This window comes from Neolamprologus brichardi, chromosome 23 (genome assembly GCF_056152115.1).
Source record: "Neolamprologus brichardi isolate AB-2024 chromosome 23, ASM5615211v1, whole genome shotgun sequence".
Classification (NCBI taxonomy): Eukaryota; Metazoa; Chordata; class Actinopteri; order Cichliformes; family Cichlidae; genus Neolamprologus; species Neolamprologus brichardi.
Genome location: NC_142125.1, coordinates 37,998,655 through 38,015,554, shown reverse-complemented (window position 1 = coordinate 38,015,554; position 16,900 = coordinate 37,998,655). Strand labels below are relative to the sequence as shown.

Sequence of the window (16,900 nt, the reverse complement as noted above, 5' to 3'; positions counted from 1 at the left end):
CATATAGAGCATGCACAAATATTTACTAATTTAATTTAGCACATCAGCCTGGACTCACCTTTTTTTCCTTTCTTCTCTTTTTGTTTTTACACTCAGTACACATTTCTATCATCCTTACAATGGGCATGTGACTGGGACATACTGGTTTATCATATTGAACTTTGAACCTCCTACCATTCATGTAGAGGACTCAGGATCAGAATGGCCCTAAAGCATGCCTGACATATTGCATGCAGCAGGACATCCCGGTTGTTTGTCACATTGCATTTGACGTACAGTGTATTAGGACATCGTATGGTAGTATGGGTACTGGAATGCACCCAAAGGACATAAAAGGAAGCTGGGCAGACAGGACAGTGCAAGAGAGGGAGGCTTTGTTTTTGGGGTTATGGAGTTTAAGAGGCGGTGCACAGGTTCAGTGCTGAGTATATTTAGACAAGTAGATGAACCTTTGAGGCATTTTGGTTTGGTGCCCATCGTCAAGATGAAGTCATACGTGCTCCTCCCAGCCCTGCTGCTGTCTCTTGGATGCACAGGTGAGTAACTTTCTGTCCTGATCCCTTCAAAATAAGATTCAGTAACTTCACCTTTCCCTCCTCCTTGTCTGTGGCTTTGAAGGCATCCCACTTCACAACTCTGAGCTGCAGTCTGCGGCAGACAGCGCTCTGGGAGCAGCTTTGGCAGAGGTCAACTCTGTGTATGCTGCTAGCCACCTTTACCGGGTCACTACAGGCTCTGTCTCAAAGGTGAGCCTGTTGTGTGCTTAATGCAATTAACAGTATGGCAACAGCTGATTTGTCCTGACTATCCCACGTGTGACAGGTCATCCCCACGGGCCTGGACACCGTCGACCTGCTGATGGTTTTTCGGATTAAGGAGACTCAGTGTGCAAAGACTTCCCAAGACAACCCTCAGGCCTGTGCCTTCAGGCCTGGCTTCTTTGTGGTGAGACATTTAAACCAATGCTTTCCAAATACTTCAGTGAGATAATAAATAAATTAGCCACGTCAGAAGCTGGAATATTATGTGGATGGTTCCCTGTGAAGGGCTGATATCTGTATCCTGGAGTGGACACATGTTGACTCAGTGCTACAGCCTGTTGTTTACATTGGCACGAGTTTACTGGGCCAGAATGTGCCCCTGTGTGATTGACGGGACAGCGGCCACCAGGTATTTAAAGAAATATCACACAGACTAATGAAGCAGGGTTTTTTCTTGTTTCTTTCTCTTTTACCCACCTTCAGCCCTCCTTCACCTGTTCCACCCGGGTACGAATGATGGCCAGATCTCCCCAGGTGGTCTCTCTGAGGTGCGGCCACGATGGCAGCTCCAGCTCCAGCTCCAGCTCCAGCTCAGAGAGCAGCGAGGAGGTGAGTCAAGAGTCAGAGTGGCACAAATTAAAGAGCCAAACGGTTGTTGCCCTTTATGCACAGCGCATGAATACCCAGGCTTTGTTTCCACAGGTGTTCTTGAGAAGGAGACAGCAGTTCAATGCCCCATTTGCTAACAGAGGTAAGCACATTTTCTTTTGTCTTTTTCTTACAGTGATCTTTATTTTAAAATTTTTTAGGATGTTAAGTGCAAATAAGTGGACTAACAACCTCAAAACCTTTGGCAGTCCCAGCTACAGCTGCACCTTCAGCCCAGCCTGGTGGCTCCCGGTACAACCAGTTGGCAGAAGACCGACCCAGAGGAGACACTTTCAGCAACTATGTAGTGTGAAAGTTCAGCTATCCATGACTTTCTTTTAGGTGCTGATCATATATATTAAAAAAAAAAACTGAATTAAGATATTTTGCAAAAATTTTTTGTCCCCCTTTAATTCTCATTTAATTTACAGAGCTGCTGAATAATTATTGAAACACAAAGAAAATATACCTGTTTTTATGTTTTCAATTTCCATTCATCAAACGTTATATTGAGCACCAATATGTTTCGAGTGTAAGCAGGGGCGGTCCTAGCCTGTTTGGTGCCCTGGGCGAACACTCCCTCTGACCCCACACCCACACATAAAACATACTAAGGATTTTACATTTACATATTTTATTGTAAAAACTGTTTTCGAAACCATGCTGAGTTTAACCAGATAAACATACAAACACACACGCACACATATATATATAGAGAGAGCGAGTATGCATAGTAGTACGGCTAACAAACAGCAATTATAAACATACAATGAGAATAGGACAAATCAAACACGGTCCAAAAGATTCAATAAGCTACATCAGTGTCTACTGTTTACTATCATAACCAAGTGGCTAACAAACATCACTATACCTACTAATTAATGTTATCTTGTTGTATCTCTGTTGTGGTCAGTGCTATCCTCTTTGCTGTTGCATGCTGGGGCAGCAGGTTGAGGGTCACAGACGCCAACAGACTAAATAAACTTATCCACAAGACCAGTAATGTTGTGGGGATGGAGCTGGACTCCGTTAGGGTGGTGTCTGAGAGGCGGATGTTGTCCAAGATGAGGAAAATCATGGATAATACCTCCCACCCACTCCTTGACATGCTGGCTAATCACAGGAGCACGCTCAGAGAGACACTGATATTACCAAAAAGCACCACTGACCGACACAGGAAATCATTCCTACCTGTGGCCATCTCCCTGTACAACTCCTCCATCTAATACACTCTTTTTGCACATGTTTTTTTCTACTCTGTAATATTCTTGTCAATTTTCTTGATATTTATTTATTATCACCTCTGTTAATCCTTGATATTTATAATTGAGTGATCTGTATATATTAGTGCGATTTCTTAAAATCTGTAACATAATGTATTATTTGGAGTTTAGTCTGTTACTGTTACTATTTTTACCATTTCTTCTTGGAGCAACGGTAACCCACATTATTTCCTTAGGGATTAATAAAGTATCGAGATTCTGATTGTTTCAGGATGACCTGCCATTATCCAATCACACATCTGCTTACCTGTATCTTTTGCTCGTTTCTCCTCCTCTTCTTTTCACTTTTTTCTAAACTGAGCACCTGATGGCTTTGAACTTTTCTTGTCCATCTTCCATTGGTTTTAATTTTGCACTCCAGTATGAACATAAGTCCCCCAGCCCAAGGATCACCACAACATAACCTCATAGACCTACACCTTAGTTCACAGATTCACTTTGTCTAAGGTGTATTTCTGGGGTTTCACACAACCCAGGAACAAATCATGAATACATAATGGGCTCTGATTTACAACATTATGAATGAAATGTGCTCTATTTAGAAGCAGCCGGCCCCCCTCCCCTTTTGACAGGTTGTATGTGAGACTTTAAATCATCAAACTGTAAATTATAAAATTTTAAATTGTTATTGATCCCTTTACCCCGAGTCCTAAAACGTATATTTATTTTCTTACTCTTCTTATATATATTGTTTGTTTTCTTGCACTGCTGTAACTGGAGCCTCGTCGTCTCGTCTCTCTATATACTGGACTGTATGTAGCGGAGATGACAATAAAGTTTACTTTGACTTCAGCAGCGAGCAGGCGCACCGAGGGCTCTCGCGCTCACTTTTCGCGTATAGAATTTAGAAAAAAACATTAAATGCAAATTATAAGTCTGTATCATAATGTCTGCTGTTTTCGTGTTTGTTGGTTTGTTTTTATTTTGTTTTATTTTGCGAGCTGGTTATTAGATGCCGCTTCACCCAGTGAGAGAATCCCCCGCCGCCCCCTCCTGTCCTCCCTGTGCCGCAAGCAGAAGGCGCACGTCGCAAACCGATGGCGCCCTTAGTCCTCGCAAATGGGCGATAGAAAACCGACCAGTGCCCATGCAATCTCCAAAATGCGCTGTCATGATGTCGGGACAGCATGGGTGCAAGCAACTTTCTTTTGCCTCTGCCGCCCTGGGCAACGGACCGTGTCGCCCATATCAAAAACCGCTACTGAGTGTAGTGTAGGATAAAACCACTAGAGGGGGTGTGTGACCTACCAATCAAACAAGTCGCTTGTAAATTGCACTTGAATGCAACACATCAAACAAACATCCAGAGATGTGCAAAGGTCTTAAGTAACCCCTCATTTCTTTATATTGTGGTGGGAAAATTGGAAATAGGTGCAATTATTTATCAAAAAGTATGCAAAGATACAGGGAAATACAGTATGTAAGGCAAATACAGAGTTTGTACAATTCTAATGAGCTTTAAAGTCAACATTTGGCATGACAACCTTTATTCTTCCACACAGTCTGAACCCTCTAAGGGAGCTTTCATGTCATGTCTTTAAATAGTCTTCAGGAATAGTTCTCCAGGCTTCTTGAATACATTCAGAGCTTTCTTTGGATGTTTCTGCCTTTTGTTCTGTTCTCTGTTAACATGATCCCACACTTTCAATAATGTTGAGGTGCAGGCTCTGGGGAGGCCAATCCAGGTATGGTTCTACTGTGTTGTTTAGGATCACTGTCCTGCTGAAGACAATGAAGCTGCTGCCAATCAGAAGCTTTACAGATGGTACTGCACGATGGATCAAAGTGTTATGTGCTTTGTATGTTCGTAATTTCATCAGTTTTCACTCCAACACCACTGGCTGAAATGCAAACCATGACACAGCTTTCATCGTGTTTTATATGTGGCTGTCCATACTCACTGTTGTACCTCTTGCCTGATCACCTCCATACTGACTATTAGTTCAACAAAAGATTTAAATTTGGGTTAATTGCTCCATAAGACCTGTGGCCACTCATTTTCAGTCCAATTTTAATATTTCACCCTTCCTCCTCCTTTCCCTCCCACTTCCCCTTCCATAATAATGGCTTCCTGGCAGCCACCCTTCCACTGAGAGCATTTCTGATGCACAGTTGAGGAATCAGCTGAGGGGCCAGATACATCTATCAGGTCTTTTGTCCTATTTCTAAAGGAGATCTCTTTCAGATACTGTTCATCTGCCATAAATATTACCATTATTTATTAAATAATAATAAATAAATTACCATTAAATATTGCCATTATCTGTGGCATTTTTCATAAATTCAACTCAAGAAATGGAAACGATGATGCGTTTTTGTGACAGGCTGCTAGTAACAAAGAGACAATTTAAAACTGGTTCCAATTTGTTTTTTGTGTAGACACAAACACTGGCTCATCCCACGAGTTAGTTGCTTTTTTTATACTTCAATGACTCATAGGTTAGTGTTGGCGGCTTAACAAAAATATTCTTCAGAAAAATGGTCAGATACAACAACTGGAATGAAAATGAGTGAAAAAGGAGCCAATATCCAAATAAAAACTTTGAAGAAAGGCTCATTGGAAACAAAATAAAAAGAAATGAGGGGTGACTCTGCACTGAACTACACATCATTTTTAAATTAATTGAACAAACGACACAGAGACGGGTTGAGGTCTGGTTTAAACATTTATATTGTGATTTTCAGTTTATATGCAAGAGGAAACATTTACTCTCATCTGCAAACATTTTTCTTCATCTGGCCCCACGTGTTCGCCTCAGCACATCGATATAACTTACATACTGTACTGCAGCAAACATCCCGGTAAGGACAATGATGTTCAGTTATAAGAAAAAAAAGATACACTGTCTTCAAGGCCTTGTATGGAATCTACACCACCCCACACCAAAGCCAGTCTAAATGATGTGAAATATTCATGATATGTCATCCTGGCACGCACGGGCATGTCGAAGGACAGCACTAGCACCCTAAAAACGAAGGCATCGCTGCTAGAAATGGAAACCCTTCATTGTCGACCCTCTAGATAACTTCTGACCCTGTGCACCAAGAGATGGAGCAGCAATGGCACCACGAGGAAACGAGATTCCATAGACACAAAGTTGAGTTGAACATTCAGATGATTTGTGTTATAATAAACTACATGATTCGACGCTCTGTACATTAACCGGATAAAATGCATCTCTCCTTCGATACTTCACGCTCGCCACTTCCTGGACAGTGAACTTAAGAAGGCGGCGGGGGGAACCAACGGTAACGGAGCAGCAGCTGCAACTGTACAGATACAAACTGAAGGATAAGGTCCGAAATCAAGCCAGCACACAGGGAACTCACACAGTCCACAAAGATAACCACCCCAGGCCTCCTCCTCCTCTCTCCTTTTCTACAAAGTCCAGTACAAGTTTTGCATTAAATTAAATCCAGCTGCACAGTCCATGCCATTTTTTTTGGAAACCTTTAGAAGATACTTCCTTTCTGTTTTGACCTCTGTGCAAGACTTTAAGAGTAAGGCTTCCTTCTGATTTGCATTTGTCAAGTGGTGAAACAGTCTAGAAACGCTTAAGACAAAAGATTTTACTGAATCATTGCCTTTCTTTTCTTCCAGATACATTCCATTGTGCGCTAATGTTGATCTGCTCCTCTCTAGGCTTTAATCTATTTAAAAGACACTTACACATATAAAAAAAATCCTTCCATTTACCAATCTTTAAATAATTTTATATAAAAGCAAACCTGACAATCCCTGTTCCATGAAGGCCCTCCCTAATGATGATTAACTACTACCACCATACCATCACATACGCATGCATGCACTCAATGCATGGATGCACGTTCAGTTCATTTCTCTCTCTCACACACACACGCACACACGCACATACACACATGCACGCACACAGCTTCATGTTTTACAGCTTGTTGTTTACATGTTGTCCATGCAGTACCAAAGCAGAGAGATCATGATGAGTTTTTGTTGTTTTCTGGGTTGCGTCTCCAGTAACGTGGCACAAACTTGTGGCAAAGAAGCAGATGCATGATTTGGCTCAGACCTGGATCCAATAATATTTGCACAAAGTCTTATTATTAGTGTTTACTCAGAGCTGCTTGGTGTACCAGACAAGTGGGGTTATACCGTACGGGGCAAAAACTTCATGTTCCAGAGAGCTTGGATAGTTTAGACACCTCCAACTTAACCTGTTTGAGTCTAAAGTGTCCCAGTATTGTAAACCTCACTCATCCAGAAAGCCAAGCAATAAAAAAATGAAGAACTAGCAAACACTAATTGAAGATGGTCTGGTTTGGCTTTTAGTATATACACAGTCATTTATTATCGTGTCCCCAGGAGAAGAAAAGAGTAATCCACTAATGCATTTTTACTTCAGTATATCATTTCATTGTCTATTCATTCGTCTTCATCGTGTCCTTATTGACAAGTTCAACTACTATCCAGTAAGCTTGGTGCCATCCCCTCTTTTGGGTGGAGCAGGAGGGGGTCCTCGTCGTAGTGTTGCATAGCCTGAGATGTTTCCGGACATATAGCCACCGTTTCCTCCGTTGCTTTGCTTTCCTTGGTCCAGGAGCAGCTCAGGAGGCGGCGGGGGCAGCGCCATGTCGTCCATGGTTCCCACCGGGTCCAACTTGCCTGAGAGGCCGGCGGAGTTGGTGGAGCCCTGGCGTCCCACTGACTTTCGCCTCAGTGTCCTGTGCAGATCTTCCAAGAAGTTGGGCTGGCCTGAGCTACCTTTTGGGGAAGTGGGTGGAGGTGGCGAGAGCGGAGGTGGTTCTGGGGTGTTGTTACTACGCCGCCCGAGTGTGGGCGGAGGAGTCTTTTTCAGGGAGCTCTTTCCCCATGTTGAGTTACTGACGAGGGAGATGGGTGGTGGAGGAGGAGGAGCCTGGGGCTGGGGATTCACCACTGCTACTCGAGGAGGTCCGCTCGTATGGGCGTCATTACCTGGAGGTGGTGGAGGGGGGAAGAGCTCGGAGGCAGGTGGAGGAGGTGGGAAGTAGGCGCACTCAGGAGGTGGGGAAGGGAAGTCGCCACTAGACTGCTTTGCCTGGCTTACCTTGGCCTGCAGTGCCAGGGGCAGGTTAGCCAGGTTGAGCTTTCCTGGTTTTGGGGGAGCAGGAGGTCCATTTGAGGGCTCCTTTGAAGGCGATCCATTGGAGGGAGGACATGAGGAGGGAGGGGCGGTGTTGCCTTGGGGAGCAAACTTGCTGAGCAAATTTCTCCTGGATTCCTCGTAGGAGTTTGAGGCGTTGGACTTGATGCTGGAGTTCCTCTGGGGGGTGGGAGGAGGTTTCTTGCCTCCAAAACTAGAGGAACCAGAGGGTGACCTCCTTATGGGGGAGCCCATGTTTCCAGAAGGAAGGGGAGGAGGAGGTGGCGTCGGACCTGTGACTGGTGCTGGGGGAGGTGGAGGAGGAGGAGGAGGTGGTGGTGGTGGTTGAGCAGGGAAGCCGGTGTTGCTGTCTGGAGGAGGAGGAGGGAATTCGGGAGACTGCAGCTGCTGGCCACCCCCACGCTGCCATTTTGGTTTGGTTTTAACTGCAGGGGGAGAGAGTGGGGCTTTCGAAGTCTCCATTTGATTGCCTGCTTGGGATGAAGCTCCTGGGAACTGACTGGCTAGCTGTTTCACCAGAGACATGGTGGGAGGGGCTCCTGTGGAAATGGTTGGTGGCTTAGACAAACTATGCTGCTTAGGCAGAGTTGGAGGGGGTTGAGTGGAGGTGTGGCCTGTCTGGAGACTGAACTGCTTCTTAAGGGGTGCAGGTAGAGGAGGGGGTGGTGGTGGAGCTGGGGTCGGGCAACTCATTGTAGCAGGAGGCGGGGCAGGAGGGAAAGGGGAGACTGGGGACATGGGCTTGGGGGCAGTATGAGGGAGGAAGCCTGGGTTGAAGTTTTTCAGTGGTGCTGCCAGGGGTGCAGGAGGAGGTGGAAACTGGGCCGGTACTTGGAACTGTTGAGGGGGAGGTGGTGGTGGCGGCGGTGGCGGAGGTGGAGGAGGCGGGGGTGGTGGTGTTGGGGCAGGTGGTGGGGAATCCTCGAGCCCGCCGTTTGGAGACGGGAGGTCCCGCGGCGGGCTGGGAAACCGCTCCTTCAGCGCTTGCTTGAGTCCACTGTGGTAGACAGGCTGACTCACGGGAGCAGCTGCAATAGCTGGTGGCGGTGGGGGCGGCGGAGGGGGAGGAAATGCAATTCCATTGGTCTGTGGAGCAGGCAGAGGAACTGGCGGTGGAGGGATGAAAGCCGGTGGAGGGATGAAAGCCGGTGGAGGGATGAAAGCCGGTGGAGTAGCCGGACTGGGTGGGCCCAGTTTCAGCACAGCCATGGCAGACCCGGGGGTTGGCATGGACGGTGGAGGGGGAGGTGGTGGTGGAGGAGGCGGGGGCACATTAGTCCTTGCGGCAATGTGATTGACGTTTGGTTTGATGGGCTGCAGTACAGGTGGTGTCAGAGTCGTGGGCAGAACCTGCTGGGCTGTAGCAGGGAGGTGAAAGGGTATCTTGCCTCCTTTCTGGTTCTGCAGCCTGGTGATGGTGCTGTACTTGTACATTGTGAGAGCCGGCGACTGATATGACACCGTCTGGACTGGTGGAGGGGGCGGGGGAGGCGGTGGTGGAGGTGGCGGAGGTGGAGGGGGTGCGGGAGCTGGTTGCTGCTGCTCCTGTGGGGGCATGTGGTTGTAGTTGCTGAAGGCCTGTGACTGTTGCTGCTTCTGCAGCTGCTGTTGATGTAGTTGAGCAGACTGTGGTGGTTGTAGCGGTGGCGGTGGTGCTGCCTGTGGTGGTGGCGGTGGCGGCACTGCCTCCTGAGGAGACGGATACTGGGGAGGCGGGTGCTGGTGCTGGTGCTGCAGCTGAATTGGCGTCTGGGGTTGCACCAATGGGTGCTGATGCTGTGGGGGGTGCTGCTGCTGCTGGGGGTGGGGCTGAGACTGAGGCCGTGATGGAGGCTGCGCCTGAGGCTGCTGCGGAGGCGGCGTCAGGGCTGAGTGGTCAACTGAATGCTGGCTGTGATGCCGGTGGCTGTGGGAACCGTGCGGCAGCGTGGCCCCTCTGGATGCCTCCATTTTCATCTGCGGAGAACAGAGCGAGTGTTAGCTTTGTCACGTGACTCACACATCCTCCTGCAAACATGCGACTTTAACACGCTGAAACTCATACCTTTGAGTTTTCCTCAATCTGGGTACCCCTCTTCCAGGCCTCTGAAAATATGGAGCTCACCACGCTCTGGGAACGCCCATGAGAGGAGCCCGTGTCCACCCCGCTGTCAGAATGACCCGAATGATTCGACTGGGACTCTGAAAAAACAAATGAAAAACTGTAAGCCTTTTGTAAAAGACCTCTTATCAATTAGTAATATTGGAAATACATCATAGATGAGTCAAAAATCCTTCTTAAAAATGTAAAAGATTTGACATAGAATATTTATTATGTACATCTTTTTGCTGTTTCTGAGCATTCTCCAACACAAATGTGTTTCTTTTTAGTGAATCAAGCGCGTTAAAAGGACAAAAGAGACCTGTCTAGTGCCTGTTTGTTAATATGTGTGTGTTTGCATTCTTGTTCTGTGTTCAGAGTGACCTCTAACAGTGGTCTGAATACACTTTACAATACGCTCCACTTCTATCTGGTAGCATAACTAGCATAACTTAGCATTGACTTAGTAAGAAAAATGGAAGTGCTTTTGTTTTTAAAGCTAAATTACTTCCATGTTGAATTAACTATACACTGGACATGATGATGAGTTTAAAGGAGCCATTAGTGGTGCTTAGCCTAGCTCGTGAGCGAACCGGGTATGCTGGCGGAGCTGGAGCCAGATCTGATGCTAGACGTAGAGAGAGAGGACCAATCGTAGGCTGCCTCTGTCCTCTTCATGGCTTCCTGGTAGTTCAAATACAGCTGCTTCCCATACTGAATGAGATCGGAGAACACAGATGCATTTCATAAATTAAAACAAAACCTTTATCTGCTTATTTCTTTGCCTTGAACAGTAACTCTGCTTCAAACCAACCTTTGCGATGCGGATTCCATTCACCCACTGGTGCAGCGTCCTCACATCATCGCAGCACAGATACTTGATGTACTGGGACTTCTTCTGGATTTGTGGATGCTGCAAATAAAACAAGTATTATGATTATTAAGTGCTCTGCACAGACACTGCAAAACGATTAAAAATAAAAGGATTTTTTAAACAAATAAGATGTGCAATTGACATCGAAGCATCCTCTTGCAATTTATTAGACAAGTGCTTATTCATTACATTAAATGTAATCAGTAAATAAACTTTCTATTCAGATTAAACTAATCCAATCAGCTTCTTTGGAAAAGATCTCCAGAGGCATTTTCTAATAGCAGACTAATGGTACTAAGTGCATGGGGGTAACAGTGAAGTGCTAAGACTGCAGATCTACAAGAACCATTTGATGTGTTCAAACCTCTACTTTAAACAGATGCAAAGGAGGACGCGTGTACATCCCATCCATGTTATCATGCCTCATTTCTCTTGTTATAGATTTCTTCAGATATGCAGACATCTAATTATTTGACTTGCAAAATGTGTTTACAAGATCTGTATCACACACAGAACTGGACATCATCCGTAGCTTTCTTAGCCAAGTGCTCATTTGTGCCGGTTTAGGTCTCTGGAGGAACATTAAGATCTGCTGTTATTTGCAGGCCAATTAGGACAACGCAACGTTTCTCCATGCAGTTACAGGGATTCACCTTCAAGGCCAGGCAGTAGTCAGTGGGAGCTTTGTATTTGCTGCGGTAGTCCTGCCCGTAATACACGTTAACATGGTCCAACTGCAGGAAGCACACGAGATCTCTGGATGCCTGTGGAGAAAGAGGGAGGGGACGGTGTCATGTACTGATGCGTGGTTGACCTAAAAGAGACCGCTGTTGGCTGCGGCTGCTCTGTGTGAAGAAACTGAATTTTACCCATCACATTTGTGCTGTCGTTGTATAGAAACATGGAGCTTCACTCATGCTGTTTTAGTGCATGAGTAAAGCAGTTGCAGAATGGCTTGAAATAATTATGCAAAGTCCTTCATTTGTCTACGTTTTGTGTGTATATGCTATTAAAGGTCTAACTTACATCTAGAATGCCCTATTCAGTATCAAAGGCTACGTTCACACTGCAGGCGAAAGCGCATCAAATCAGATTTTTTTGACCCTATGCGACCCATATCCGATCATGGTCTGACAGTGTGAACGGCACAAATCCGATATTTTCAAATCCGATCTGGGTCACTTTCGTATGTGGTACTGAATCCGATACATATCCGATATTTCAGAAAGCGACTGCTGTGTGAACGGTCAAGTCGCATTAAATCCGTCTTTTACGTCACTGACACAAGACAGACGCCAATTATCAGCGGCGGAGAAGCGCCCGATAAGACATCGCGAACGCTTCCTGGCCATCCGGTGAAACTGCTGGGAAGACGACGTTGGAGAAATGTTAACATTTTATTTGTACTGTATAATCTGCAGATTCTGACAGAAATCTGCAACTATCATTTGAAGCACCGCTCCTCTAAAACAGCAATAAAGATAATTATTAGGTTTTTTACATTATTATGTAAATAACAAAATTACTTAAAACAAAAATTGGGAAACGTAAAGTCCGAAGTCTTTATATTAAGAGCCATCAGTCAAACAATACTGTTCGGTCTGGGTCTAAACAGAGTGCGCTGTGTGTGACGTCTTCTTTTGCGCATGCGGCCGCTTTGAGCGTTCACACTAGACGCGTTTGCTGTCGCATTTTATTTGTAGTGTGAACGAGCAGGCAAAAAAAATCGGATTTGATTAAAAAATTGGAATTGAGCATTAAGACCTGCAGTGTGAACGTAGCCAAAGCTGGGGCTGAAATGTACTATGGGACTTATAAATGTCTCCATGGCGCCACTGTGAACTGCAAGTGTTAAAATTTGAAAATTACTTGGGAGGATGGTGGTGTTAAAAAGGCAGCATGTGCACACAAACGCCACGCACACAACTGCTGTTCTTCAAAGTGATCAAAACCAAACAGGAAATGCCACAAATCATGTGTGGATCTGCTTCTCATAACCCTAAATGCCACATTTCTGTTCCTAATCTTCATTTCTGCGTCCGAGTAGCATGATCGTACACCAGCCGTCACTGACCTTGGCTTTGCCTTTGGGGACGTAGTAGATCCCCGAAGCCCTGAGGAGGAAGTAACGCTTCTTCCATGACTTTTTCCCATCTTCTTTGAGCCACAAGATGCCCTCGATCTCTGGCACAGACACTGAGCCACCACAGAAACATTCCTGAAGTATTGCACAAAAACCCATTAAATAATTAATGCTCCAGATTAGCAGGAATGATACAAACGTCTGCGGTTTGCTTTATAAAACACCATCTTACCTCTAATAAAGCCTCTTTGTTCCTGTCGGCCATTTCTGATGTCTCCTTCCGCCCCAGCAAATAGTTCTGGAAGCAATTGAGTAAAACAGTGAAGTCAATGGAGGGATGAGAGGGGGAGAAAGTCTCACCTTATCCTATGTGTAAATAAATTATTCACTTTCACTTGCTTTGACCTACTTCTGACACTCCTACACAAACACACACTCTGTTATTCACTCTCTGGCTCTATGCAGGCACTCAGCATGCATAAACAATGCTTCTGCGCGTATAACATACACAATCGGCATTTGCACACCGAACGCAGAGCAGTTAAAAGAGGAGAGGATGTTATCTGCCCCTCGGTCTGTTGAACACTCCACCATACGTGTGTAGCTTTAACGTAACGGGCGGTCACCTGAGGGTTCTTGAAGAGGGCGTATTTCTCAATGCGCTCTATGAACATGAGCTTGTTGTGGCTGTCCCGGGTCCAGTTTAGCAGATTCTCCACCAGGTTCTCGTGGTCCTCAAAAATACGCTCTGAGAAAAAGGAGGAGCGAGAACAGGTAATGAAGAACAGGCGAGAACAGGTTTCTTTTGCTGCCCTGGAACTGGGGCCGTGACTATTACATATTACTTTGTGTATTATTCTGCGAGAACCCCTGACCTTCGACCCTATGCTACAAGCGCAGATTGAAGCAAAACCATAAACAATGTTTATTGCTCCCTTACCCATCTGCAGCTCAGTGATGGTTTCCACCAGAGACCAGTCAGGGCTGTATCCACAGTGGGACTTATCCAGCAGGCTGTCTAGCACCTGCCTGACTGTCTGCCGCTCGTCTACCATCATGGTCTTTGAGCTCTCGTCGGACATGTGGACCCTGATCACCAGCTGAGGAAGGCCAAGAGGGAAACGTTAAAACATGATATCAATATGTAAGATTTATCGTCATGCATGCATTAGATCGGGAGGGGGTCAAACATAAGGCTTGGGGGCCAGCATTAGCCCAGCAAATACTCCAATAAGGCCCAGCTTTGGAAAATGCGGAGGGAACGGTATCCCTCAGCCTCCTAGTAGATGCTAAGAATTTGGAAGTCTTAGGTGATCTTCAGGAAATTTGACCTTTAACCTTCATGTCAAGGTCACTGGAATTCAAACTCTTCTGAGATTTTTAAATGGTAAACAGGATGATTCTCGCTCTTCTACTCTCCCGGAGCACTCAAAGCTCTTTATACAACCTGCCTCATTCAATCATTCACACTACCATTCTTAAAAGCTTGTAAGTGCTTACTATCCAACATTCACACACATTCATACTCTAGTGGATACATCGGTTACTATCTTGCCCAAGGATATTTGGCATGCAGACTGGAGCAGATTAAATCGCCAACCTACTGATCAGTAGACCCACCCCACATTTTGTATTTTAGTAGATACACCTATGGTATCAATGTGAAAATCCTGGGAGCAATCTTACTCAATTTATTGTGTTCAAAGATTTTCAGAAAACTTAACCTCTGACCTCTAGATTGAGGTCACTGAAATTCTAACTCGCACGAGATTTTTAGTATTTTTTTGTGTAAAAGCTGAACATTTTCCAATTTGTAGCTTCAGTTTAGTGAAAGAATGACATCTTATGTGTTCATAAGGATCATGACCATGTCCCACATATGGCCACCAAACATGACTACGAATATGGCTGTAGTTTGGGCATCTTTAAGCAACCAGAACACGAAAGCTTAAACTAATCTGAATGCGACACACTCGCACACGTGCCAAATCCTGGATCACACAAACGCAGCCTCGATGTGTGAAACCAAATAAAGCCCCGGATTCCTTGACCCTCCTGCATGTCACCTCCCACTGCGACCCCGACGTCCAATCGCGTGCCAGTACGGATGATTGAAGTGAAGCGCAGACCAATGACAACGCAGGGACAGCGATGAGTCTCAGACATGGGGGGAGTCTGACCTACATTTCTCACAGGAGACCCCCCCCCCCCCCCCTCCCCCCACCACCACTCAGAGGGAAAAAAGTTAAATTAAATCTAACATCTAAATCCTTTAAGATCCATTTCTTATCCAGATGAAGTCAAACTGCTTCGGTGAAATTCAAATCATTGCTGGTCGTGTAAAACGCCGACAACAGGGCACGAATAATTTAGCACATCAAAGCGCTCCTGTGTTAGCTGAGGTCTTTTTTCTTCTCGTGTCCTGTCTGTACCAGTACCCTTTATCTAGCCATACTCTAGCCCAGTTCGCTGTAACACTATTGGGCTTCAACCATTCATTGCATGCAAAAAAGGACACTGTTAAATGGCATTGGTCTCATTCAAAGAGACTGTTCATTCACCGGCCTGGGGGGGAAAAAAAACAAAAGGCCTGCCTGTGTGAGGAGTCCCGTATCAACCTCGCAGTGGAAGCAAACTGTCAGTGCGGCAAGGCGCTCCTGTTGTTCAGCTGATACGCGGGATAAATAACATGTCTTATGTGGATCTGCGTTATTTTGCTGAAGCCCATCTCCGCTTCCTTGCTCCCTCCTCCAGCAGACGCACACACATAATCAAACACTGCAATGACCTATTTTCTGCATGCTTCACTGCCTCGCTGTGAATGAAGTTCACAAAGAAATGCGGCGTGCACGAAATATGACAAGACGGCAATTATTCAAAGTCAGAAGGACTTCATATCCCTGCACTTTCTAAGAGTCAGCGAGTTAAGAGGTGGTCCTACCTTTTTGACTTGTGCCTCCTTGATTTTCTCCAGGGCGACTCGGATCTTCTCCGCCTTCAGTTTGGCAGCTTGCTCCTCCTAGATGAACACACAGGAGTGTGTTAATACAGCAGACACATAAAAAATGCCTTTTGATTTTATAGCCTCATCCTCGTTATACATCCGTCACTCCTTTGGCAGGAATAACACATGCAGCTATGCACAACTTCATGAAAAAAAGCATCTGGAATGATGGCGCCTTGTGTCACGGGCAGAAATCTAAATTTCCCCCATGCTCCAGCTACTTACCTGCCCCCTCCAACAAGATGCCATCACCTCCATTCCTACAGGTTGTGTAAGCTTCCACGTGTGTTTTATTACTTGAGCGTGATTGTTCAATTAGACAAATAGACGCAATTATGATAAAAGACGCCGTGGCGGCATTGGCTCCTCAAAAATGGTGCTCCGCTTGCTGTTTATGGTTTCATGTTGGATTCATGTGGAGCTGCGGCGGTTTCTTTTGATCATGCTATACAGCAGAAGGCGAGACAATAGTAGAAGATCCCCCAAGGGTGAGAGGCTGCAGACGAATGTAGAATCAGCTCAAAGAGCATCCATGCAGCCAACTTAAAGATGCGAACCCCCCCCAAAAAATGCTCAAAATGGGAAATATCCAGATGTGTCCGTAACTTCATTTAAAAATATGACAAAAGCGGTTTCTTCTATTCAAATGAACAAAAATCTGTTTGCCACCTTTCACACCAAGATTAAAAAACAAAAAGTTATTCCAGCGTGATTCCCAGTCGATCAAAGTCCGCCTTGCATCCACGTCTGCCGTCACCCAGAGATGACAGCGGTCGAGCTAGCTGAGACGGTGCTGAGCGAGGACTTTAGTGATGGCATGGGTTCACTGACACGCAGACATGTGTGGCCAAGACGAGCACAATTTGACTAAAACACCAAGTGAGACAGTAGGGAGGAAAATGCCCCTCCCCCTTCCTGCTTCCTCCCCTCTCCATCACTCGTTTCCTCTCTTTACAGCAGATGCAGGGGTTTGGGAGCGTACCCAATCGAGGGGAGCATAATCCCCACAAAAAAAAGGTATCAGGAGGAAGGGCCGCCCAACCAGCAAAC

At 45.7% G+C, this 16,900-nt stretch overlaps 2 protein-coding genes across 4 annotated transcripts in view; one reads left to right on the top strand and one right to left on the bottom strand.

The window, feature by feature from the left end:
- The first annotated feature begins 226 nt into the window (after positions 1-226).
- Positions 227-1,789, top strand: spp2 (secreted phosphoprotein 2). The gene is made up of 6 exons (XM_006804961.3): positions 227-536; positions 619-746; positions 823-945; positions 1,245-1,370; positions 1,464-1,512; positions 1,619-1,789. Exons 1-6 carry the CDS (start codon positions 389-391, stop codon positions 1,720-1,722), a joined length of 678 nt encoding a protein of 225 aa, XP_006805024.2. The 5' UTR covers positions 227-388; the 3' UTR covers positions 1,723-1,789.
- Positions 1,790-5,341: 3,552 nt separating this feature from the next.
- raph1b (Ras association (RalGDS/AF-6) and pleckstrin homology domains 1b) overlaps positions 5,342-16,900 on the bottom strand; it is a 40,378-nt gene continuing 28,819 nt past the window's right edge. For all 3 annotated transcript variants that reach the window (XM_087835858.1, XM_087835860.1, XM_087835859.1), the window contains 10 exons: positions 15,788-15,865; positions 13,787-13,946; positions 13,473-13,594; positions 13,079-13,144; positions 12,838-12,981; positions 11,417-11,527; positions 10,704-10,802; positions 10,483-10,603; positions 9,854-9,990; positions 5,342-9,765 (listed from right to left, as the gene is read on the bottom strand). In XM_087835858.1, the coding sequence (XP_087691984.1) occupies positions 7,129-9,765; positions 9,854-9,990; positions 10,483-10,603; positions 10,704-10,802; positions 11,417-11,527; positions 12,838-12,981; positions 13,079-13,144; positions 13,473-13,594; positions 13,787-13,946; positions 15,788-15,865 (3,675 nt within the window). In that variant the 3' untranslated portion in view covers positions 5,342-7,128. The remainder of the gene's footprint in view (positions 9,766-9,853; positions 9,991-10,482; positions 10,604-10,703; positions 10,803-11,416; positions 11,528-12,837; positions 12,982-13,078; positions 13,145-13,472; positions 13,595-13,786; positions 13,947-15,787; positions 15,866-16,900) is intronic.

Coding starts and splice junctions, on each gene's coding strand:
- spp2 (XM_006804961.3), top strand. CDS start 389: ATGGAGTTTAAGAGGCGGTGCACAGGTTCAGTGCTGAGTATATTTAGA. Junction 537..618: donor GCTGTCTCTTGGATGCACAG/GTGAGTAACTTT, acceptor GTGGCTTTGAAG/GCATCCCACTTCACAACTCT. Junction 946..1,244: donor TCAGGCCTGGCTTCTTTGTG/GTGAGACATTTA, acceptor ACCCACCTTCAG/CCCTCCTTCACCTGTTCCAC.